This window comes from Cryptomeria japonica, chromosome 11 (assembly GCF_030272615.1).
Source record: "Cryptomeria japonica chromosome 11, Sugi_1.0, whole genome shotgun sequence".
NCBI classification, from domain to species: Eukaryota; Viridiplantae; Streptophyta; class Pinopsida; order Cupressales; family Cupressaceae; genus Cryptomeria; species Cryptomeria japonica.
The window spans coordinates 134,273,335-134,299,074 of record NC_081415.1 but is presented as its reverse complement, the minus strand read 5'-3'; the positions used below and the strand labels follow the sequence as shown (position 1 = coordinate 134,299,074).

Genomic DNA, 25,740 nt, shown 5'->3' with positions numbered 1-25,740 from the left:
ATTTGGCAACTCACCAAGTACCCTGCAAGTATTCCATCTGTGTTCTCAACAATCATAAATAAGGAGTAGCATAAGGTATGCAAGAATGCAGACTTATTTTTCCAAGAATTTCATCTCTTCCATGTAAGTTTCAAAAATCGCCAATAAAGCCAAAGTCAAATCACAAGATTATTTCTGTTTAGAGTTCACAAAATCTCTCATCCTTGTATATTTATTGTGTCCTCCTTGTTCGCCCATATATAAGTATTGCTCATCACATTAGGAATATTACTCATATCACCTACTATCAGTCAATAGATGAAAATATCTAAAATTTGGGATCTTAAATGCATAGCATGCTTGTATTGTTTTGCCCACTTTGGCACTCCCGAGCAAAACGACCCCGTTCATTGCATTTTCAGCATTGAATCATTGATCTCCCCTTCGCATCATATTGTATTCTACTCCTTGGCCCACTATTGTTATTATTCTTATAGCAATTACTATTCCCTTGCGTATTGTTACGGTATCCACCAGGCGATGCATTAGAATTAGCAGGTGGTTGTGGTGTGGTCGGCGGGTTTGCTTGTTCCCCTTGAGCAAAGAGCACTTGTGTACTTCTTGTTTTTAAGTTGTAAGGGCATTCCTTGATGTGATGTCCCAGTACTTGATAGATATTAAGTCGTTTTTGTGTGACCTACTTTACAGTCAGTGCACCATATTTCTTTACTTTCCTCCAACCCTTCTTTCTCAACCTTTAATTCTTTCATCATTCGTAGCATATCCCATCTAAGGGCTTGTACTATTTTGAACTCACTCTCACTATTGCTATCCTCCATGCTATCATCATCACTTGCTTTTTTCTTTCCCCACGATGTTTTACTTTTAATTTGAATATCCATCGCTCGATTGTAAGCACCAGCATACAAGGACAGGGGTACTACCTTCATCTTCTTCCTTAGCGAGGGAGCCAATCCCTCAATGAACCATCTCTTCTTCAACCCATCGGCTAGTTAGTTCTCCATTTTTCCCAATAACTCCTTGAGCCTACAATTATAAACTCACACATTCTCCTACTTCCCTTGTTTGGTGTTATAAATTTCAGCCACAACTTCATTGTCGTCCCTCAAGAGTTTAAATTCCTCCCGGAATGCCTTCTTCAAGCTATACCACGATTATGTGTGTCTCTTCTAACTCAAAAAACCAATCAATTGCCACTCCCCTTAACATTGCGGGAAATGACCTTAACCAATAGTCCCTGTCATCTTGACCGCTTGCCAACCATATAGTTTCACATGTTTTGAAATGTCTTCTAAGATCCTCTGACCCATTACCAGTGAACTTGGGAAGTTTTTGCCTTTCCACACTTGGACTCTTCGGGGGGTGGGGCACCATCATCCTTGAACGGTGCGTACCATAATGAGTTCGTTGAAAACAAGTTTGAAGGTTGGCAAAGCACGAACAAGCCTACAAGTGAAAGTTCGCTCCTGTCCCTCTCATAGGGACCAGAGCGAAATGTCTAAATGTGCTTAAACTTTGATGGCCACGTCCGTTTCGTACGTTCAAGAAGGAATAAAGGACACCATTTCATGCCTTGAAGACAATTTGATATCAATATGATGAAGGAATTGCACTATAGACTAAAGTTCGCTCCTGTCCTCCAGTCAAGGACCAGGGCGATATTCATTAAACTAGTCATTTCCTTCCAAAACAACGTCAAGGCGAGGACACACAAGGTCGAAAATGTTTTTGAGAAGATGATAAGCAAGGAGCCAAACGTCAAAAGGTGACCAACTTGAGCAAAGAGGCAAGTTCGCTCCTGTCCTTAGGTCAAGGACCAGGGCGATATTCATAAAATCAATCATTTTCTTCCAAAGATCACATCAAAGCAAAGTTACACAAGGTTGAAAATGTCATTTGAAAGGTGATGAACAAGGAGTTAAAGTTAAAAGATGACAAATTTGAGCTAGGATTCAAAGTTTGCTCCTGTCCCTCACCAAGGGACCAGGGCGATAAGCACTCAAATATCAAATTTGCCTTGTAAAAGACAAGTAAGCATGCGTGGAATGAAAGAATAAAGTTGTTATTTGCCTTGTGATGCAAATTAGTGATTAAAGAGGCGAAAACCAAGGAGTTAATGCAAAGTTCGCTCCTGTCCCTCACCAAGGGACCAGGGCGATAATGATCTTAAGAGGCATTCATCTACAAAATTGAATCAATCAAGCTTAAGATTCCCAATGAAGATGCCAGTTTCAACGCAGAGCAAGTGATTTTAAACGTAAAAGGCGAGAAATTCAAGAGCAAAATGCTATTTCGCTCCTGTCCCTCTCCCAGGGACCAGAGCGATGTGGTTTGTACCCTTTGTACCTCCTATGTTTTGGCGCCAACATCATTTTCAAAATTATATTAAATGCTAAAAATCGATAAAACTTGAAATATTCAATTAAAATGGGCATTTAATAAGTGTGCACAAGACATTTAATTAATTAATTTTGCCTTTAAAAATCGAAACTATTAAATATGAAGGCATTAAATTAATTAATTATTATTTTAAATAAATAAATTGGGGCGCTTGTGTTTTATTTTCCATATTTTAACAAAGTCGGCCTTGATTTTTATTTAAAATTTCTTTTTATTTTGCCTTATTTCCAAAAGTCGGCCTAGAGGTAATTAAGGAGGTAAGCGCTTATATAAAGGGGGTGTGATATGGCATTTTAAAACATCATTCAATCATCCTTTGCATGCGATTTGGAGAAGACAATTACAAGGTGCGAATTTTGTCAAGGAGAGGTGCGAAATTTCCATTCAAAGGGGAGTGCGAACTTGGTTTGTGTTCAAGTGGAGCGAATTTGCCATCAAGACATTGAAGACCCCAAAAGTTGGCGAAGTTGACAAGGAAGGCGCATTTGCTAGAGGAGGATCGCATTGATACTTCAAATTTCGATTTTTGCCTAGGCGATTTCCTTATTTTGCATTTTTAGAGTTAGCTCTCAAGTGAGGTATGGCGAAGTCTTCCTCTGTCTTGAATTTTGAATATTGATCTTAAATTTTGAATTTTGAAATTTTGAATTTCCTGTAGCTCAATCAAATTTAGGAAATGATAACTCCAAGACTTATCATGAAGTTTCCTAAATTCAATCTCTAATCTAATCTATGTTTATACATTGCAAAATCTATTTCTTATTATGAAATGTTGTGTAGGTGTCACGATGGCGACCCCGAAGGCGGGAGCATCCACCAGTCGTCCAACCCTCATGAAGGAAGATCAAAAGAACGAAGAAGTGGAGACCAACATTGTGTCTAAGTGGAGCAACATTGGAGATACTAACTTGGGGAACTTCAATACGAAGAAGTTTCGGGAGGTCCCTTACATTGGCAAGCCATCACCTATCGCAAGGAGAATAATTGAAAGTGGCATTATTAAGGCGGCCAGCTTCACTCCAGCAATCCAGTGCCATGAGTTGATGATCGAGTGTGCCCGCCATTATGATCCACAGTCCAGATCGATCGTGTCCAAGGAAGGAAACACTTTGGCTTACCTTTCAAAGGAGGCTATAAGTGAAGCTTTTCATCTACCAGAGCACAGAGATATGATCTACAAAAGCATAGAAGGAGCCAGGTCCATGTACGAAGATGATCCAGACACTTGTCTAAGCATCATCAATAAGAACTGGTTACTCAAGAGTCGTCCTCGCCTGAGCAAGATCTCGAACACACCACATAGGATTGACTTCCAGGAGGAGTACAGTGATTTGATAACATTGCTCAACCGAGTCACAGGAGCCCCTCAAGCCTTCTATTTCGAGAAGTGGATGTTCTACTTCATCCAAGTGATAGTTCAAGGAAAAGGAACAATTCATTGGGCTAGAATGATTAGTCATTGCTTGGACGAACAATTAAGGAGATTGAAGGCTACCAAGTCTTTCCACATGAGTTCATACATCATATATGCCTTGGTCAGGAGCTTTGAGTACGCAGGACTACCTCACAGAGGAGTGATTGGAAGAGGACCCGGCGAGGTCAGAGTCTGTGATTCCTATGTTCACTTGCATCATCCGCCAGGAAGTAACTACAAGTTAGTTAATGATACCTTCACGATGAACATCACCAGGACGTTGCAAGGCGGAATTCACAATAGGCTATCACAGGATGCACAAGAGCTAATAAAGAGGTACGGTGCTTGGTTCATCCAATTTCCGAAATTTACTTATATTAGAGTTCATGGATTATCCTTCACCTCCATACATGTTGCCAAGATATCCGACAAACAGAATAGTGTTACTTGAGGTAACAAGACAGTTGGCAGCTTATGTGAAGGCATTCAGACACAGACATGGAAATGGAGTTCCTGTGCCTATCATACTAGGAAATTCAGTTGAGGTATGTCCTAATGCTCTAGCCATGGATGATGCAGAGGAGTTACCTTTCTATTCATTTTCATTCTTTGCTTTGAGAGAGAGTTTTGATCCTTATGGGCATATAGAGGAGACAGTCGGAAGAAAATATAAGCATGAGTTTCAGATAGAGGACTTTATGATGAATCTCTCAGATGATCTTGAAGTGAAAAGAAAAATGCATTCCAGATTACCTTTGGACTTCATCAGGAAATGCAAGATTTACAGAGTGGCTGACCAAGCTCAGGACAGTGGCAGACATCTCCAATCATCTTATGATCGAGAAAGCAAATCAGTGAGGCTAGATTGGAATGAACCCGAGATTGTGAATCTAGATGCTTTGATGGCTCCAATTTTGTCTTGTACTCGCAGATGGGTTGATGTGCAGCATCAGAAGTCGAGAGAGCAAGGTATATCTATGACTTTTACTTTGGAGGAAAGACCAGCAGAAGGCAGAGCAAGTGTAAGTGAAGGTAATCTTAATACCAAGAGCGTAAGTGAAGGCAACCTCCGAAGTGTAAGTGAAGGCAATCCCCATCCTAGAGGCTCAAAGAGAAAAGAGAGGCCTGAGAAAAGAGAATCCTCCAAGAAGAAGCAAGAGGCCAACCGAGATCGTTCGTCCGGCACATCTTCTCGACAAGAGAAGAGGACACTTGAGATGGAAGAGTCTATGGAATCAATGGTACAGAACGATAAAGAAGGACAGGCAACTCAACGCTCATCAAACCAATCTCTCCAAGTCAATGAGCTACATGAAGACAAGAATGATAACGAAGTGACATCTCCTCTCAGAGAAGAAGAAACATTGCTTAAGGAGATACAAGTTAGAGAAACAAGATCCGCCATTCCAGATTGGTTAAAGGAGAGACTGACAAGGGTGATTGTGATTGAGGACGAAGATAATGTGATTGATTTAGAGAGCCTTGTCGGAAATTCTCAAGAAATGACAGAAAGGAGGAAAGCCACTAAAATGTCCAAGATGATCAGAGATGAGACAGGATCCAGGAAATTACAGATAGCTACACCAGCAGTGGACAAGTATGAGGGTGAAATCCTTGCAGAGGAATATGATGTAGAGACATTTGAGCTCGGTCCACTCACAGCCGAACAGACACTGGATGAGGCCACCGATTCATTTGAAGCATTCAAAGACAAGCTTAGGGAAGAAATGGAAAAAACTAGAAAGCTTGAGAGAGAGAGAGGTGCATGGAGAACATATTTCAGCCATCTCAATCAGCCTTTGGGACGTCAGGATCCAGCAAGATCACCCGTACAGGCACTTCCCCTTCAATCAATTGGTGAGGCAGAGAGAGTCAGGAGTTTGGTCCAGCTTATGAGCTCTTGGATTGACAAGTCTCATACAGTTGCTATGGAATTTGCAACAAGGATGATGCAGACTATTCACCGAGCTATCCAGGTTCTTGAGATCATCCACAATTTAATGATAACGGTAGCCGCCTTTGCTCATACTAAAGATGTTATCATTCCTATCCTGCAAGTAATCTCCTAGATTTTTGTGCCAAAATTTAATATTTGGCTATGCATTTAATATTGTTCAGTAAAAAGGGGACTATTTGTAATTAACCCTAATTAGGGTTTAGGTGTCATAATCTTGGCCATTGATCTTCTTTTTGATCTGGACCGTTCATTGTAATTGAGGATGCTATATATACCCTCATTTCTTTTCATTTTGCATATATAGAGAAACTAGAAACTAGAGATTAGATATCAGCATTAGTGATTAGAGATTAGCAATTTGATAGAAGCAAGTATTTTGTAGCAAGATTGAGCTTTGAAGAAGGAATTTCAAGCAATTGTTGTTCATGATGGCTTTGAGATCAATAAAATATTGAAATTATGGTGTTTTATTGCAATTCTTGTGGTTATCTTCATGGTTGTTCGTTTTCTTGAATCATTCTCAATCAAAGTAGTATTTTAATTTGGAGGACAAAGTGTTGGACTTGATCGTCGGTGAGATTCACTTTCCAAACCACTAGCTTCTTGCTGATTGTAGGAACGCCTTGCGTGGTCAACTGGAGAAACTTGAAATCACTTAAACCTTCAATCGTTGTTGTATCTTGGATATGTGCCTTTATGGTAGTGTCTATGATCCTTGAGGAATTGAAGAAATCATTTGTTACCTTAGAAGATCGCATCAATTTCAATTGAGTTGTTACTTTATGGCAATATTGAAGTTGGTAGAATCTTGCCAAGTCTCGTCCACATTGAGTCGTTCTTAGGATTAGATTAGACTTTATCTCTTGCAAGCCCTACTCTTTTGATCTTTTTTGAGAACTTGTTAGTATTAGGAAATCCTGTTCCTGCAGTTCGGATTTGGCATAAGACCCCTTGATGAAACAGCAATCACAACGACCACTAGTGCTTATCCACACGTAGAGACCCTACTTAAAAGAACATTGAAGTCACACTAACTGATCCTTCTTGCGATATCTTCAGCAGTTAGAGATTTTATTCAAGAGAGGATAAGGTACCCTTGGGTATTTTATTCTGTGTATGATTGTGTACAAAATACATGTCAATAGTGCCTTGGTTACCTTCCTCGGTTCTGGACTCCCTCCTCCTTAAGGTCTTCAGCTCAAGCCCCCATATTCTCGGTCCCTCTGCTATAGATAGGTTCTCAATACAGTGAAGATTGTTCTTGAATATTTCAGCAACCTCATCCCCAAGGTTCCGTCTTATTCTTCGTCACGTATCGATTGTATGAATAGGCTGTTTTTTGTGGACTCGCTCCCAAAGTCTTCTTCATCCAATACTGATTGTACGGACTGGTTGGCTACTTTGTCTACAAGGCCTTCGTCTACTTCGTCCAGGAGTGGTGGGTTCCTAGCAACTTCCACTCACTCCATGTACAAGGTGTTGCATCCCCTTCACCGCCCAATTGTCTCTCTCAACTATGGCTTCAACTGACACTTCTACTTCTACTCCTTGTTGGACTCTATGATTCCTCAACAATTCTCTATAATTGTCGTCATTATTCACTTTGCTCTTTAAGCTGGAGAGATCTCCTCACCGATCCCTCTCCCTCTCGACTATTTGCAATTTGTCTTCTTTCCTTATTAGTCATAGAGTCAATAATTGTTGGAGGTACAATGTCTACTTGCATAATGCTCCTCTTCCTCCCTCTAGTTCCTTTCTTCGTATTGTTGTAGTATTTGTTGCCGATGTTGCTCTCGGTCCATCTCCTCCCAAAGACCTTCAAGGTCAATGAAGTTTCGTACCAACAACCTTGGGAGTCTTCGGAGAAGGTGGTCTACTGCGTCGTTCACTATCAAGTCGTCACGGATGACACTCTCAAGGACCTCTCGTTGGAGAGCCTTCCTTCAAACGTAATGATTGACAAATACTTCCCATAGGTATACCAAATCCAGCATCACTCTCCTTAACTATCACTTCCTCTTCTTCGATAGTTTCCAGTACTTACTGGTCAAACGGTCAGCCCATTACAATGCCAAACTGCCTGTCGCCATACTACATCTCTATGGCTTAGATCTCTAGGATCGTATGGGCAACGACGCCAAAACATTTACTCCTGAATGGAACTAGTTTAGATTACACAGAGTAAACAATTGATAGAAACGTATCACATAGCAATATAACATAAACATCAAAACATGGCCAAGAAGATGTAACTTTTAATTCAGAATGTAATGTGTATTCCAAGACAACCATGAAGTACATATAGTACCTAGTAGTTGGTTAAGATTACCAACCATCGGCAACCACCAACAACTACTTGGAAACATATGTCATTACATGGCCAAGTATTACTTAACAAAACATTATTTATTAACTAAGGCAAAACTGCTGACTACATCAAGCTATCATGCCAAGTTCTTTGATCTTTGCAGTGTAAGTACACTCTAATGATTACATTTGGACAAGAACTTTACAACTTTTTTTAGAAAGAAATGAAATTTCGAAAAATAGAAAGTGAACTGATTCACTTAGGAATTTAAAAAGAAATGAGTGACAAGTGTGTCCCAAAAATTTGAGATAACTTGTTGTGACATTAAACTCGTTGAAACACAAAATTTCAGCTGGAAATTCAAGATAACTTTTACCATAGTTTTTAATTTTTTATTTAGGGGCTCCTTGGGGCATATTTCAAAAATTTTGATATCCAGAAGCAAAGAGGATTAACAGTTAAATCATCAACTTTCTGACACATCTTACAATCTTAAATTTCAAGCACTGGTAAAGAAACTGCGATCTTGGAAATAATGACCAAATCTATAAAACAATGCCACTCAACAATTAATTTCACGGACTGGTAAAGAAACTGCGATCTTGGAAATAATGACCAAATCTATAAAACAATGGCACTCAACAATTAATTTCACGGACAGAAGATCATAATAGTACATTTTGGACTCTACACATAAAAAATTTGACCTCTTCAAAAACAGCTGATCGTACCAAACGCACAGGCATAGGTCTTTCAAGCCTTCTATTATCAAAATACTATTCAAACAACTTCCCACAGCAAGAGGAAAAGGAAAAACTTTTCAAATAAAAAAACTCAGGAGATGGTAACAACACCTGTCAGGGAAAGAAACTGAATTGAAAGGGCACATGTGATTAACTTCTTTAAGGTTCACATTGCTATAAAGCAATTTCTTGTTGCTGCTATAAATAACTGTTGGCCTGTCTGATGCTGCAAAAACATGTGTTGTGTTTTTAGAGCAAAACGTCCGAAGAGTAATAGGTTTTGTACCCAATGAAATCTTCTTTCTATCAAGTAAATCTCCAGTGCTCGTATCCAAAACATAATTAAACAAGTGTCCATCTCCAAGCCCGCATAGTAAGTATGAGATCTGATATGAAAGCATTGTCATTAGATTCTCATATGTAATAAAACATAAAATATCCAAGAACCATTGTTCAAAGGTAAAACTATACAACATACATCCAGCCAAACAAATTTATGCCCCGAAGAATTTAACACACTTCATATAATTACCATACCCCTTCAAATCGACATAGGAGGACAGATCGAGGTGGAACATCTTCCCCAAGGTTCCTACTTGTAATCAAGTCTAGATTAGGAAGAGAGAAAATCCTGATGCTATGTTCTTTCCATAATCCAACAACAGCCAACTCACTGCGCACTGGATTGTCACCAATAGGATTTATATCAAGGCAAGACACATCATATTCAATCTCCAAATGTTTGACCTCAGTTAGGGACCCTTCTCCAATTTCCAGGTAAACAAGATTTCCCCCTCCAGTAGCAAGAAAAACCTATCACGTGCAAACAAACAGATTAGTTCAGCTATAGAAAACACAGCATCAATGTACAAAATGAAAAATACATTTAATTTTGATGTAAACCAAAACTGACATCTGGCAAATATAACTATGGCATTGAAAAATCAACTGCAATAATATAAGAAAGAAACTTCTCCCAACTCTATAAGGCCAATATTAAACCAAAAAGCTTAGGACTAGAGAGACCAAAGATCCATCAATTCTAATAATATTAAAATTTGAATATGTGCATCCTGTGAAATGAAACATATTAGTTGCTAATCATACCACAGGAAATCCATACATAAGAAATATAATCCCACTATCAGACAAACTTGCCAAAGCTAAAAGTCAATTATTCATACAGGCAACTTCTAACGCTACAACTGAGCTAGAAAAATTATACAGCACTGAATTGTGCATGAGGGGAACTTAATTAACTATTTACAAGCTTCTAATATGATTTGATTTACAAAGATTTCCATGATTAGTGCTGAGAAAATGTCTAGGAATTAAGCAATAACAGATGCAATTCAAACAACTTCATACCAGTATTATGCATAGAACAGTGTTGTGACCATTTCACACATCGCCCCATTAAAATGGGGACCCCCTCTCTTTTGCTCGGTTTTGCCTGTTTCTCTCTCTGCTTTTAGGGTTTTGAGTCGTCTGGATTAGGGTTAGGCATTAGGGTTTCCGTTTTGATGATTTTAAGCCAGAGTCCAGTCCAATTTTGAAAGATTGTTGAGCTTCCTCTCGTAGGATGCAATTTTGAAATAGGGTAAATTGTCAGGGGTCAAGTAAGTCTGCCTAGGTTCAGTCGGAATTTTGAATGCGAGTCCGAAATTTTGCCTAAGTGTTGATGATGGAATTTTGAATTTTTGTCTGATTGATTTTTTTGACCAAATTTTGGGAATTTTGATAATTGATCCCAGGCATTGGAAATAGCTTAATTTTGCCTTGTGAAGTGACTGAGGTCCTAAAATCTTGATATTTTGGCCTGTGGAAGCAAGATCGCTCCTGTCCCTCAGCCAGGGACCAGGGCGAAAATGATATTTTATGCATCCTGGTTATTAATTTGTTTCATTTGTCTTGTGCAGGGTCGCTGGGAGATGCAGTTGAACGTAAATTGGAAGCTTTGAAGATTTTGAGATTCGAAAATGGCAAATTTTTGAAGTTTGAGGCCAAATCGCTCCTGTCCCTCAGTCAGGGACCAAGGCGAAATGTCTTGCCTAGGCCATTTTGACCTCATTTTGATCAAACTAAAGTGTTAAGGGCATAATGAAAGGTGAAATCAACATGACGGAGCGTCCAGACTTAGTCGTTTGCGAAGAAAAGATGAACATTTGCCCTCAAGGACAAGTTCGCTCCTGTCCCTCACTGAAGGACCGGAGCTTGTTTCTCAAAATTTTACTGTCCTTGGAGGATCAAGATGAATTTTGGATTGGAAGAGATAAAGGGAGGCATGTTCTGTCCATTGAATATAATTTGAAGAAATTTGCAAATAAGGAAATGTGCCAGGAACAAAAATCGCTCCTGTCCCTCACTGAAGGACCGGAGCTTGAAATCCAAAATTGCCTTGTCCTTGAAAGATTTGAATGATTTCGCAATTTGGGAAGAACAAAGGAAGTACATCTTATTAGTTGAATATAACTTGAAAATGCCACCATGAGTAAAATTGGCCCTAGAAGCAAGTTCACTCCTGTCCCTCAGCCAGGGACCAGGGCGAATTTTAGTGATAGCTCCTGTCCCTCTCCAAGGGACCAGAGCGATTTCTTCCTTAGACAAATTTCTCGCCAAGATGAAACGAATTCCATGTCAAAGGTGAATGAAAGGGAGCATGACGAGTCCATTGAAGATAGTTTTAAGCATTGGCAAAAAGTGATTGAGCCTACAAGTGCAAGTTCGCTCCTGTCCCTCAGCCAGGGACCAAGGCGAAATCAAGGTTATCTAACATTTCCCTCCAAGTTTAAGTCACTCCAAGTCAAGGTACAAGGAGGCAATGATGTTTGGAACGCATCGACGAAGAATGAAGTTGCAAAGACCGCCAAATGTGATGAAATCACCTAAGTTCGCTCCTGTCCCTCTCCTAGGGACCAGAGCGAAATCTCTAAGTATGCTTAAATTTTGAAGGCCACGTTCGTTTCAAGTGTTCAAGAAGGAATAAAGGACGTCATTTTACACCTTGAAGACAATTTGATATCAATATGATGAAGGAATTGCACTATAGGCCAAAGTTCGCTCCTGTCCTTCAGTCAAGGACCAGGGCGATATTCACTAAATTGGCCATTTCTTTCAAAAACCACGTCAAGGCAAGGTCGCACAAGGTCACACAGGGTCGAAAATGTCTTTGAGAAGATGATATGCAAGGAACCAAACGTCAAAAAGTGATCAACTTGAGCAAAGAGGCAAATTCGCTCCTGTCCTTCAGTCAAGGACCAGGGCGATATTCATAAAATCAATCATTTTCTTTCCTAGATCACATCAAAGCAAAGTTATACAAGGTTGAAAATGTCATTTGAAAGGTGATAAACAAGAAGTGGATGTTAAAAGATCACAAATTTGAGCTAGAAACTAAAGTTCGCTCCTGTCCTTCAGTCAAGGACCAGGGCGAAAACCACTTGAAGGACAAATTTGCTTTACAAAGAAGAAGTTTGGCGTGTGCGAAACAAACAAGGAGATTATTGCCTACCTCACGAATCAATTTGGCAACTTAGAAGATAAAGGCCAAGGGGTAAATCCAAAGTTCGCTCCTGTCCCTCAGCCAGGGACCAGGGCGAAAATGATCTAAAGGGCATTCATTTACAACATTGGATCAATCAAGTTCAGGATTACCAATGAAGATGCCAGTTTCGACGTGGAGGAGGTGATTTTGAATGTTAAAAACGAGAGATTCAAGAGCAAAATGCTAAATCGCTCCTGTCCCTCTCCCAGGGACCAGGGCGATGTGGTTTGTACCTCTTTACATCTCCCAAATGTTGGCGCCAACATCATTTTCAAATTATATTAAATGCTAAAAAATCGATAAAACTTGAAATATTCAATTAAAATGGGCATTTAATAAGTGCGCACAAGACATTTAATTAATTAATTTTGCCTTTAAAAATCGAAATTATTAAATACGAAGGCATTAAATTAATTAATTATTATTTTAAATAAATAAATTGGGGCGCTTGGGTTTTATTTTCCATATTATAACAAAGTCGGCCTTGATTTTTATTTAAAATTTGTTTTTTAATTGCTTTATTTTCCAAAAGTCGGCCTAGCGGAGATTAAGAGGGTAAGCGCTTATATAAGGGGGTGTGATATTGCATTTTCAAATCATCATTTAAACATTCCTTTGCATGCAATTTGGAGAAGACAAGGAGGAAGTACGAATTTCATCAAGGAAGTGCGAATTTCATCAAGGAGGTGCGAAATTGGTTTGTGGTGGAGCGAATTTGCCATCATCACGTTGAAGACTCCAAGGTGGTGGAATTGACAAGCAAGACGCCTTTGCTAGAGGAGGATCGCGTTGAAATCTTCAAATTTCGATTTTTGCCTAGGCGATTTCCTAATTTTGCATTTTTACAGTTAGCTCTCAAGTGAGGCATGGCGAAGTCTTCCCTTGTCTTGAATTTTGAATATTGATCTTAAATTTTGAATTTTGAAATTTTGAATTTCCTGTAGCTCAATCGAATTTAGGAAATGATAACTCAAAGACTTATCATGAAGTTTCCTAAATTCAATCTCTAATCTAATCTATGTTTATACATTGCAAAATCTATTACTTATTATGAAATGTTGTGTAGGTGTTATGATGGCGACCCCGAAGGCGGGAGCATCCACCAGTCGTCCAGCCCTTATGAAGGAAGATCAAAAGAACGAAGAACTGGAGACCAAGATCGTGTCTAAGTGGAGCAACATTGGAGATACCAACTTGGGCAACTTCAGTACGAAGAAGTTTCGAGAGGTCCCTTACATTGGCAAGCCATCACTTGTCGCCAGGAGGATAATTGAAAGTGGCATCATTAAGGCGGTCGGCTTCCCTCCAGCAGTCCAGTGCCATGAGTTGATGATCGAGTGTGCTCGTCATTATGATCCGTACTCCAGAACAATCGTGTCCAAGGAGGGAAACACTTTGGCTTACCTTTCAGAGGAGGCTATAAGTGAAGCTTTTCATCTGCCAGAGCACAGAGATATGATCTACAAAAGCATAGAAGGAGCCAGGTCCATGTACGAAGATGATCCAGACACTTGCCTAAGCATCATCAATAAGAACTGGTTACTCAAGAGTCGTCCTCGCCTGAGCAAGATCCCGAACACACCACATAGGATTGACTTCCAGGAGGAGTACAGAGATTTGATAACAATGCTCAACCGAGTCATAGGAGCCCCTCAACCCTTCTATTTCGAGAAGTGGATGTTCTACATCATCCAAGTGATAGTTCAGGGAAAAGGAACAATTCATTGGGCTAGAATGATTAGTCATTGCTTGGACGTACAGTTAAGGAGATTGAAGGCTACCAAGTCTTTCCACATGAGTTCATACATCATATATGCCTTGGTCAGGAGCTTTGAGTACGCAGGACTACCTCACAGAGGAGTGATTGGAAGAGGACCCGGCGAGGTCAGAGTCTGTGATTCCTATGTTCACTTGCATCATCCGCCAAGAAATAACTACAAGTTAGTTAATGATACCTTCACAATGAACATCACCAGGACGTTGCAAAGCGGAATTCACAATAGGCTGTCACAAGATGCACAAGAGCTAATAAAGAGGTACGGTGCTTGGTTCATCCAATTTCCGAAATTTACTTATATTAGAGTTCATGGATGTCCTTCACCTCCATACATGTTGCCGAGATATCCGACAGACAGAATGGTGTTACTTGAGGTAACAAGACAGTTGGCAGCTTATGTGAAGGCATTCAGACACAGACATGGAAATGGAGTTCCTGTGCCTATCATACTAGGAAATTCAGTTGAGGTATGTCCTAATGCTCTAGCCATGGATGATGCAGAGAAGGAGTTAGCTTTGTATTCATTTTCATTCTTTGCCTTGAGAGAGAGCTTTGATCCTTATGGGCATATAGAGGAGACAGTCGGAAGAAAATACAAGCATGAGTTTCAGATAGAGGACTTTATGATGAATCTCTCAGATGATCTTGAAGTGAAAAGAAAGATGCATTCTAGATTACCTTTGGACTTCATCAGGAAATGCAAAATTTACAGAGTGGCCGACCAAGCTCAGGACAGTGGCAGACATCTTCAATCATCTTATGATCGAGAAAGCAAATCAGTGAGGCTAGATTGGAATGAACCCGAGATTGTGGATCTAGATGCTTTGATTGCTCCAATTTTGTCTTGTACTCGTAGATGGGTTGATGTGCAGCATCAGAAGTTGAGAGAACAAGGCATATCCATGACTTTTACTTTGGAAGAAAAACCAGCTGAAGGTGGAGCAAGTGTAAGTGAAGGTAATCTTAATACCAAGAGCGTAAGTGAAGGCAACCTCCGAAGTGTAAGTGAAGGCAATCCCCATCCTAGAGGCTCAAAGAGAAAAGAGAGGCCTGAGAAAAGAGAATCCTCCAAGAAGAAGCAAGAGGCCAACCGAGATCGTTCGTCCGGCACATCTTCTCGACAAGAGAAGAGGACACTTGAGATGGAGGAGTCTATGGAATCAATGGTACAGAACGATAAAGAAGGACAGGCAACTCAACGCTCATCAAACCAATCTCTCCAAGTCAATGAGCTACATGAAGACAAGAATGATAACGAAGTGACATCTCCTCTCAGAGAAGAAGAAACATTGCTTAAGGAGATACAAGTTAGAGAAACAAGATCCGCCATTCCAGATTGGTTAAAGGAGAGACTGACAAGGGTGATTGTAATTGAGGACGAAGATAATGTGATTGATTTAGAGAGCCTTATCAGAAATTCTTAGGAAATGACAGAAAGGAGGAAGGCCACTAAAATGTCCAAGATGATCAAAGATGAGACAGGATCCAGGAAATTACAGATAGCTACACCAGCAGTGGACAAGTATGAGGGTGAAATCCTTGCAGAGGAATATGATGTAGAGACATTTGAGCTCGGTCCACTCACAGCCGAGCAAACACTAGATGAGGCCACCGATTCATTTGAAGCATTCAAAGACAAGCTTAGGGAAGAAATGGAGAAAAATAGAAAGCTTGAGAGAGAGGTCGGTGCATGGAGAACATATTTCAGCCATCTCAATCAGCCTTTGGGACGTCAGGATCCAGCAAGATCACCCGTACAGGCACTTCCCCTTCAATCAATTGGTGAGGCAGAGAGAGTCAGGAGTTTGGTCCAGCTTATGAGCTCTTGGATTGACAAGTCTCATACAGTTGCTATGGAATTTGCAACAAGGATGATGCAGACTATTCACCGAGCTATCCAGGTTCTTGAGATTATTCACAATTTGATGATAACGATAGCTGCCTTTGCTCATACTAAAGATGTTATCATTCCTGTCCTGCAAGTAATCAGACAAACATCGAGAAAAGTCCTAGCACAAGAAAAGATAGTGGATGGTGGACCTCATAGTTTACTTCAGTGGTCGACTTTACTCCAGATGAAGGAAGTTCTCTTTGAGGACATTAGTACTAGATGCAATCATGTTGAGGAGGTTATCCACCCGATCCAGGACAGAGTGTTTGAGGTACTACGTACTATTCTTGGCACGAGGATCGAAGTTGAGACAGATGTGGATTTGCAAGAATTGGAGGAAAGAGTTAAGGTCATCTTTTGCAAAGATGAAAATGTTATTACAGATGAGCAACAGGACCAGATGTTTGCTACCATGCTCCTGATTGAGAAGACCAAAGAACTTGAACCTGAATGGGACGCTGCTCTTCTCAAGGCTTTCGATCAGGTCATTCACTTGGAAGAACGAATGAGGAATCTTCCCGAGATTCCAATTGCTGAGATCGAAGGAATCGTATCCAGATTCATTGCATATGCTAAGAAGGAGCATTGGAAAGGGAATAAGATTCTAGAAGAAAGGTTGTTATAGATGACATGGCACCTTAATTGTCATTGGTCTATGTCTCCTAGATTTTTGTGCCAAAATTTAATATTTGGCTATGCATTTAATATTGTTCAATAAAAAGGGGACTATTTGTAATTAACCCTAATTAGGGTTTAGGTGTCATAATCTTGGCCATTGAGCTTTTTTTTTTATCTGAATCGTTCATTGTAATTGAGGATGCTATATATACCCTCATTTCTTTTCATTTTGCATATATAGAGAAACTAGAAACTAGAGATTAGATATCAGCATTAGTGATTAGAGATTAGCAATTTGATAGAAGCAAGTATTTTGTAGCAAGATTGAGCTTTGAAGAAGGAATTTCAAGCAATTGTTGTTCATGATGGCTTTGAGATCAATAAAATATTGAAGTTATGGTGTTTTATTGCAATTCTTGTGGTTATCTTCATGGTTGTTCGTTTTCTTGAATCATTCTCAATCAAAGTAGTATTTTAATTTGGAGGACAAAGTGTTGGACTTGATCGTCAGTGAGATTCACTTTCCAAACCACTAGCCTCTTGCTGATTGTAGGAACACCTTGCGTGGTCAACTGGATCAACTTGAATCACTTAAACTTTCAATCATTGTTGTATCTTGGATATGTGCCTTTGTGGTAGTGTTTATGATCCTTGATGAATTGAAAAATCATTTGTTACCTTAGAAGATCGCATCAATTTCAATTGAGTTGTTACTTTATGGCAATATTGAAGTTGGTAGAATCTTGCCCAGTCTCGTCCGCATTGAGTCATTCTTAGGATTAGATTAGACTTTATCTCTTGCAAGCCCTACTCTTTTGATCTTTTTGAGAACTTGTTAGTATTAGGAAATCCTATTCCTGCAGTGCGGATTTGGCGTAAGACCCCTTGATGAAACAGCAATCACGACGACCACTAGTGCTTATCCACACGTAGAGACCCTACTTTAAAGAACATTGAAGTCACCCTAACTGATCCTTCTTGCGATATCTTCAGCAGTTAGAGATTTTATTCAAGAGAGGATAAGGTACCCTTGGGTATTTTATTCTGTGTATGATTGTGTACAAAATACACGTCAACAAACAGGGACTGGCAGGCCTAAGATAATTTAGGTCTTCTTGTATTACCATACTCCTAAAGCATTTTCAAGACATCTCTATCTTTTTGATCTCTTATTCAAGAAGAAATTGTGTGAAAGAAAAAGTCAACATAATACAAAATGTTCATGTCTATTAAATTTTGTAGGGTGCAAAATTAGTTTAAGGAAGCTCATCTGCTTATGCACTACCCAACCCGTGTGTTGGAATGTACAGTTCATATAAAAATTCATATGCCAGAAAAAACTTCTGTGATTTTGCCCCATATACATCAGCTAAGGCAAGCCACTTAATGATACACAAAACTATCATTTATATGCAAGAAAATTTACAATTTTGAAGGACATACATTAGTTGTGGGAACTGGGAAGCCACTTTATGCCAAACACTAAATAGATTATAACCTGGTAATCACTAGGTTGCAATCAACAACTTGATGTTGGAATATGCTTCTACTTGCATTGAACAGATCAAAAGCAAGATGTGGGAAAAAGTGTTGCCTATAGCTTACATTTGCAATGGTGAGAAGTTTCATCACTTACTGAAATCAGATATACATTAAGTTAAAAGAAAAATGTAAAAGCATAAGAAAAGAAGGAACCAGAAGAACAAACCTGAGTAGCATTAGCTGTGGCTACGATGATAGAATATCCAGATGGCACTCTCCATTCAGTTAATAATTTTCTTGATGATGCACTTACTAACCTCACAGAAATAGCTGTTATCTGTCAAAACAGTCACAATGGCACATTATTAATAACAACTATAATTTATTAATTAAAACAGTCTAGTAACAAAATAGAATTCATATTTTGTTAAGGTCTACAATATTATATGTGAATCTCAAGCACCATTAAGGCCAAGTTGACCTTATTAAAATTTCAAGAAATAAATTAATGTAATAACCTCAAGCAGTAATTACTCATATCTTCAAGCTCTTAGCAACCACAAAAAGAGTCTACCAAATTCAGAAGTCCCTCTTATCTGATTTTTTAATTGGAAAGAGATTATAAAAACATATGTTCTTTAGGCATAGAAGCAAAAGAGCTATCACACTGCCCCAGTTCATGAGGTTCGCAGAGTTAAGTCCTCTGTATTCCAAAGAGCGAACACAGTGTTGTGCCCCCTGGAAGAAGGATGGGTTAAGCTAAATTGTGAAGGTGCTTCCCGAGGGAATTCTGGGGTTTCAGGAGCAGGCTGCATATTCAGAGATCACAAAGGCGATGCAATAACAGAAATAAGCTACCCACTGCCTCTTGTGGCAAACAATGAAGCTGAAATAATAGTGCTCAGGTATTGTCTCAACGAAGGGCTGAAACTTGGAATTTAGAAATTATTGATCAAAGGTGACTCACTACTCACGATAAAGGCACTGTGTAAGCAGCAAACAAGCAATCAGAAACTTAATAAGTTGCTAACTAACTGTGTCAGCATGTTGAAATTTTGTGAAGAATATGCTGTCGCCATATCTACAGGGAAGGTAATGCTGAAGCTGAAACGCTTGCCAATGTGAAAGCTAACCTGGCAGCTGATCAAGGTGTTGGCTGCAGATGAAGGTGAAACTGTCCCCATCATTATGTGGTGAAACTTTTTTCACTAATCACTTGCTTACAGATGCCTTTGTGGGTCCATTCGGGTGATTGACGAAAATAGTCATATCGATGAAAGGGAGGAATCATGGAGATTAGTACTTTGGCCATCGTGGCGGCTGAGATGGACGCTGAAGCTGTATTTGAGGTGGCATTGAAATTATATTACTCCTGTATTTCATTGATTCTTGTCATTCTGCCAAGGTGTTTAACATTTACTGGCACATAAGCTGCAAAGACCATATGTGGTGCCACGTGGGGCAGGTCTACGACAGCTTGCCACTTCAGCCTTACACCTGCCAGGTGGTGGCAGAGTACAACGGGCATGAGAACAAGGCAGTTAATATCCCTCACAGGCTCATGAGGACAATATAGTAGCAATTGGCAGTAAGATGGAAAAAAAATAATCCTCCTGCCATGGATTCAATTCCAACATGGGAAAAGGACAGGCTTGACCTATTTCTTCAGGTGGGCTTTGGATGCAAAGCTTATGGAGTAAGGAGCATTCACATTCTAGTCTATCGAGGATGGATACACCAATGCATTTAATATGCACTTGTTGCCAAATGGCCTTCCTTGGTTGCATCATAGACCAACGTTTAAAAGTTATTTTAAAGAAGCATAGTGGGCACATACTAAGAGTAGTAAAATGGGTTCTGGGGGTTGATTCTTGGTGGATGACAATAGATATTGTGTCAATACCAATATATCTTCCAGGTTTGTCGCCTCCCTCCTCGACCTGGGAAAACCAAAGGACATGATATGGGCTCTCTACCTACTTCTATTCAAGAAAATCTATCTGGGAAGATTGCGCAAGGTTCTTGATGTGGCTAGATATGGGATCAAAATCCCTCGGCTGAGAGATATCTTGACAGTTTTGACGTAGGCAGCTCTAGTGGATTAGGTTCCTTCCTTGGCTAATTTCCACATCATGACAATCACACAACTTAGAACCAAGGCCAAGAAAGGTTGTGGGTTCCTAATGCACATAACCAATTTGGTACCGGTCTATGACTTGAAATAGATATATGAATCCGATCAGCTGGCCCGAGAAGAACGTTTTCAATGAAGGTTGCTACAATGAGGTAACTTTTATGCTATCATTATATGTTATGTAGGTTAATAGTTAGATGCTCAGATTTTGTTTGATCCTTGAGCAGAACATAGGAGAATGGAATGTCTTAGACAAATCAAAGGTAGCTATCTAGATGATAATATGCCTAGAAGCATTAATATGTATAAACTTTATTTTTTATTAAAACATTTGTGCAGCCCTGGTAGCAACTGACCCAGCCAAAATTAACAAGAGTTATCACAATGAGGACAATTCTATTAATTTTTTAACATGAACAAAACAAGTTGACATGTCAAAAGTACATAAACAAGTTACAAAAACATTGTGAGTACAAGAAGCAACTACAAAAAAAATGACTAATACTAGAAAAACAATCACAGAAGTACCCAAGCCATGTAAGTAGGCAATGTCAAAATCTTCAACTAATTCCTTTGAAAGTGCTATAGAAGGGATGAATGTTCCTTCAGCTTGTTGAATTGGATTCATCAAGTGTCGTATATCATCTTTCAGTTCCTTGACTTCTACTTTGAGCTGATTCTTCTTTTCTTCTTTTCTCAATCTCTCCTTCATTGCTTTCACGGATTCATCCAGTTCCTAAACCTCCTATTCTTTCGCCGTTGGTCCCAAGTCAACGGTCACAACTTCATACTCTTCTGGAGTGATATCTTCTTTTGCTTTGTCAACTTTCGGAACTACAACCTGTATTGTCCAAGATCCGGAACTTTCTTTTGTAATCTTGGCGTATTTCTTGGCTTTCTTCTTCTCTACGGTCTTACCAATCCTTCCCAGAAAATCCTCCAAGTTATTAGCTCGATCATTTTCCACCACTATAGCTTTCTTTTTCATTTGATTAGTTAACCATTCAAGAGTCATTGACTGCTTTACATCTTCCTCTAATTCTTCATGTTCTTGGCATCCTTGAAGTGTTGATATCATTCCTTCATTAAAATCCTCATTTGGGAAACTCATCTCCACATTTTTTAGGACTTCCTTAGTTGGTATTGTTCCTAGCTCCACTAACTAATCATGAGGAAGAACTTCCACATCATGAGAAGGATTTTCATCTTGGTTTCTTTGTAGATTAGATTCCAAAGATTCATTCATACTTTGACCATCCCGAACTCTTGAGTTTGATTCATTTTCCCTTAATGGCTCATTCTTAGCAATAGATGTTCCATTCTTGTCCACGGAAACAGCAACCTCCTGCACTAAAGAAGTACCAGTTGATGAGCGAGTTATACTTGTCTTTTGTCTTTTCTACTTTGGTTCTTTGCTAGGAACTTCCTTTCTTTTTGTCTTCTTAGATTGTGAACATTCGGCCTTGTCTTTCCTATTCTTGCAACTTTCACCCTCTTGCCTACTTCTTTCTTGCTCAATAATGATTCCTTGTTGACTTTCCATCATTTCATCATTGGAAGACTGCAACTCCATATCTCCCATCAAATCATAAGTTAGGGGGATATTTTGTGATTTCAACTATACAACTTGTTAATCCGTGAACAAATTAAGGGATAGTAAGGTAGTGGCCAGGGAGACCAATGGTTTTCAGCCATTGTTACCCTTGGAGTGTTGCTTTCGCTTTGGTGTTCTCAGAGCGGTTCTCTTTGCTATGACGGAATGCTCTTCTTCCTCACTTATCCTTTCGTTGTTTTCCTGTTAATTTTTTCTCTTGTTTTCCTGAGATTCTTTGTTCAAGTTTGGTGTGGTATAGTGATACTGTTTGTAGTATGGTTGTTTTCTTTTTAAATTTTAAATTTCCTTCCTGTCAGGCTGCATTTATTACCCCTCCCAACTTGGTCTTTGAAATCTAGTAGTTAATTATATCGTACTTTCCAAGCAACTTGTGGTGTCTACCAAGCCTTCTAGCACATGGGAGAGATTAATGACAAGGGTGATGGGATTGGTAATAATCTTACCAATAATAATGAGACCCCTAATTTGTTGGAATCAACTTTGTAGTGTGAGGAGGGTAACCCACTGAAAGTTTCATTCAAAGAAGCTCTTCTGGCAGATTCTTCAAACACATTGTGCCCTCTATCAGACGCCTTTGATGGAGAATTCAGAATGGCCCTCGATAGGACACTAGAAGGCGGAAAATTTCTAGAACCCAAAGAATTGGGAACCGAAAATGGAGGCGTTGTCAAAGATGGAGACTACAAAGGAGGAGTTGAGGGTAAGGACCCTTTTTTGGCTCAAAGAATTGGAGATTTATAAATAGATTAAGAACTGTGGCTGATTTTTGGTTTGTTTAGACCCTAATGTGTTGCCTTCTCGAAGATTTGTTGATAACTGGATTAATCCAATATGGGGAAAAAAGATGAGCATGCATGTAAACTTTTGTCGAATGGTGCAAAAAGGATTGTTTGTTGTTTTTTTTCGTAACCACAATATGCAGGAACAAGTTAATACGAAGGAATTCTGGAACATTGGGAAATCCCTGTTTAGGGCTTTTCCTATTTCGGCCCCTAATTGGCTGGAAATAAATAATGTTGCTCCAAAATATTGGAGATTTATCCCACTAATATTGAAACCATTGGGGAATGTAATGCAAGTTGAAGAATTGAAGGTTGCATTGCCCCACCTTAATGCTAGGGTTTTAATTGCCCTAGACCTTAAAACTACTATCCCACACAAGGTTTCTTTGAATAATAATAGAGAATATACTATTTGGGATATTGAATTGTTGGGATACCTAAATGCCTTTTTTTTCTAGAAATGGAATGGGCATCTTAGCAAAGATCTCATTAAACAAAGGCTGGTTTAAGCTTTTAACCCAAATAATAGTAAGAAAAAAGACACATGATTAGGAAAATAATCACAACCCTCCAAAAGAGGACCCAAGGAATATGAATAATAATTCAAAAACACATTCTCAAGCTCCTAATTTCCCAAATGAGGTAGAGATGAGAGATGGTTATGAACCACATATTGATGGTCTCTTAGAACTAGGGCCCTCAAGGGCTAAAAGCCAATCTATTTCTCTGGTTGATCCCCTTTTTGAAAAACTTCTTGTTATTCTGGCTAAAGATAATGTTGTTCCCATCTCCCATCCTTGTCCTCTATTAGGACAGAGTACTGACTATGCTTTGACACGAATAATTACTCAACAAGTGGCCTTGGACTCCATCCAAGCCAAGGCTGCTCAAATCAGATAGATTATGGGGGCCCCTTTTATAGGGGGTTAGGATGCCATTCAAAACTGTGATCCTTTTCCCAAACCTAGAGAAGTTATCACTGAAAAAGAAATTGTTGTATCCAACAAATGTGATGCCTTGGTAGAAAATCGGACTCAAACCCCTATTGGGGTAAAAAAGAAAAAAAGAAAAAGAAAACATAAAGAAAAACCAACTACTTCAAACTCTGGCTCTAAAAAGTTTGTTTCAAAAAAAGGCAAAGAGATTCTGAAATGCTTTGATAGGTTGTATAAGAATGTGAACCCCCCCACCTCTAGACCCTGAATGAATTTACACATCTGTAGTTGGAATGTGAGGGATCTGGAGACAGGTGATGGAAAGTACGTGATTGGGGCTCTCTATAAATCAAGACCCAATCTTGACTTCCCATGTTGGCAAGAAATTAAGGTGGTTGGAATCCAAGCGAGATTATAATGAATCTTATATGGAAAGGTGCTACTGCCACACTTGCTAATCATGAGAATGGCAAGGGTGGCACTACTATTTTGATTCATCATAATTGGAAGAATAAGAGAGCCACACTTACTAATCATGAAAATGGCAAGGGTGGCACTACTATTTTGATTCATCATAATTGGAAGAATAAGAGAGAAAATCATGACACCTCTCCTTGTAATAGAGTGGTATGGGCTATTCTCAATTTTGCAGAGGGTAAATTTGGTATTTGTTCTTTATATGCATCTAATGATTATAGGGAGAGTGCAGATATGTGGAACTGGATGGCCAACATGCTTCCTAAAATCCCTTGGATCTACATTGGTGATTTCAACATGACAGAATATAAGGAGGACAAAAAAGGTGGGAAAGAACCCTTATGGAAAGGAGATGAGTTGTTGTTCTGGTCAAGGCTTAAAAGACAACTCAATTTGTAAAGGAATATGGTTCACATCATGTAACAATCAAGCTCTAAATAATAGGATTTACTCTAGACTTGACAAAATTTATGTGAACAAGGAGTTCTTCTCTTTTGAACCCCAAGATGATGAAAACTATGTTTCAGTTGTTCATGTTGCTATCTCTAACCATTCTCCAATTGTGGCTAAGGTCATATGGTCTCCCTCTCATAGGGACCCTCCTTGTCCAAGGCAATGTCTATTCAAGCTATGCTCTTCATTACTCAATGATGAAGATACAATGAAAGCTATTAAGATGGTCAGATTCATCACTAAGTCTCTTCACAAAGATAAAGACCCCATTCAGATATATGGGAATCCATTGTTGAGGTATGGAGAAACATGTTTCAAATTGTGGGGAAAAAAAGGCAATTGACATAAATAATATTGATAATCTCCTACATCAAAAGTTGCTCCTACTAGAAAGTCAAGTACAAGAAAACACCCCAAGCCCTCTTTTAGAAGCTAAATTAATCAAAACTAAGTCCCTTCTCAGGAAAGTGTAGTCCTACAAATTTTAGGGGCAAAAAGTTAGAGCCAAGATGAAGTGGCTCAAGGAAGGTGTAGGGGCAATAAATATTTTTTAATCTTACAAGAAATAAGAAAGATAGGGAGCTCATTGGGCCTATCTATCATGAGGGCAAGAGCTCTAAGGACCCAGAATTTCTAAAGATGGCATGTATGGACTTCTTTCGGACTCTATTCACATCAGATCAAGGTGACAAAATTCTACAGGCTAAGAAATTTTGCCTGAAGTTGATTCCAAAAAGAGTATCAAAAGAAGATGCTATAGTCCTGAACAAGGACATTGATATGGTAGAGATTGCAAACACTATTACATTTCTTGCCAATGAGAAATCCCAAAGAGTTGATGGATTAACAGCAGAATTTTATAACAAAAATTATTGATTAGATATGTACAAAACTGTTAAATAAGTATAATGCTGCATTTATGGATTGTTCATTAGGTAAGGGCATTAGCAAAGGCATCATCAAGCTCATCCACAAGGACGGTGATAGGAGTCAAATCGAAAATTGGAGGCCCATTACTACCTTGTTTCATATAAAATTTTGGCTAAAACCCTAGCCAGAAGGCTAACAAATGAGATAGCTAAGGTTGTATCGGTGACCTAAACAAGCTTCATTAAGGGGAGGTATTGTTGTGACATTTTCACACATCGCCCCATTGCAAATGGGGACCCCCACTTTTTTTTCCTGCTTTCTAGGATACTTGTAGTGTCTT

The 25,740-nt window shown here is 39.2% G+C and overlaps 1 protein-coding gene across 1 annotated transcript in view; it reads right to left on the bottom strand.

The window, feature by feature from the left end:
* LOC131032676 (DNA damage-binding protein 1) overlaps positions 1-25,740 on the bottom strand; it is a 236,564-nt gene that overhangs the window by 73,855 nt on the left and 136,969 nt on the right. Inside the window, exons 14-16 of the mRNA XM_057963716.2 lie at positions 18,361-18,471; positions 9,360-9,635; positions 8,934-9,208 (exon numbers count right to left, since the gene is read on the bottom strand). Coding sequence (XP_057819699.2) covers positions 8,934-9,208; positions 9,360-9,635; positions 18,361-18,471 — 662 coding nt within the window. The remainder of the gene's footprint in view (positions 1-8,933; positions 9,209-9,359; positions 9,636-18,360; positions 18,472-25,740) is intronic.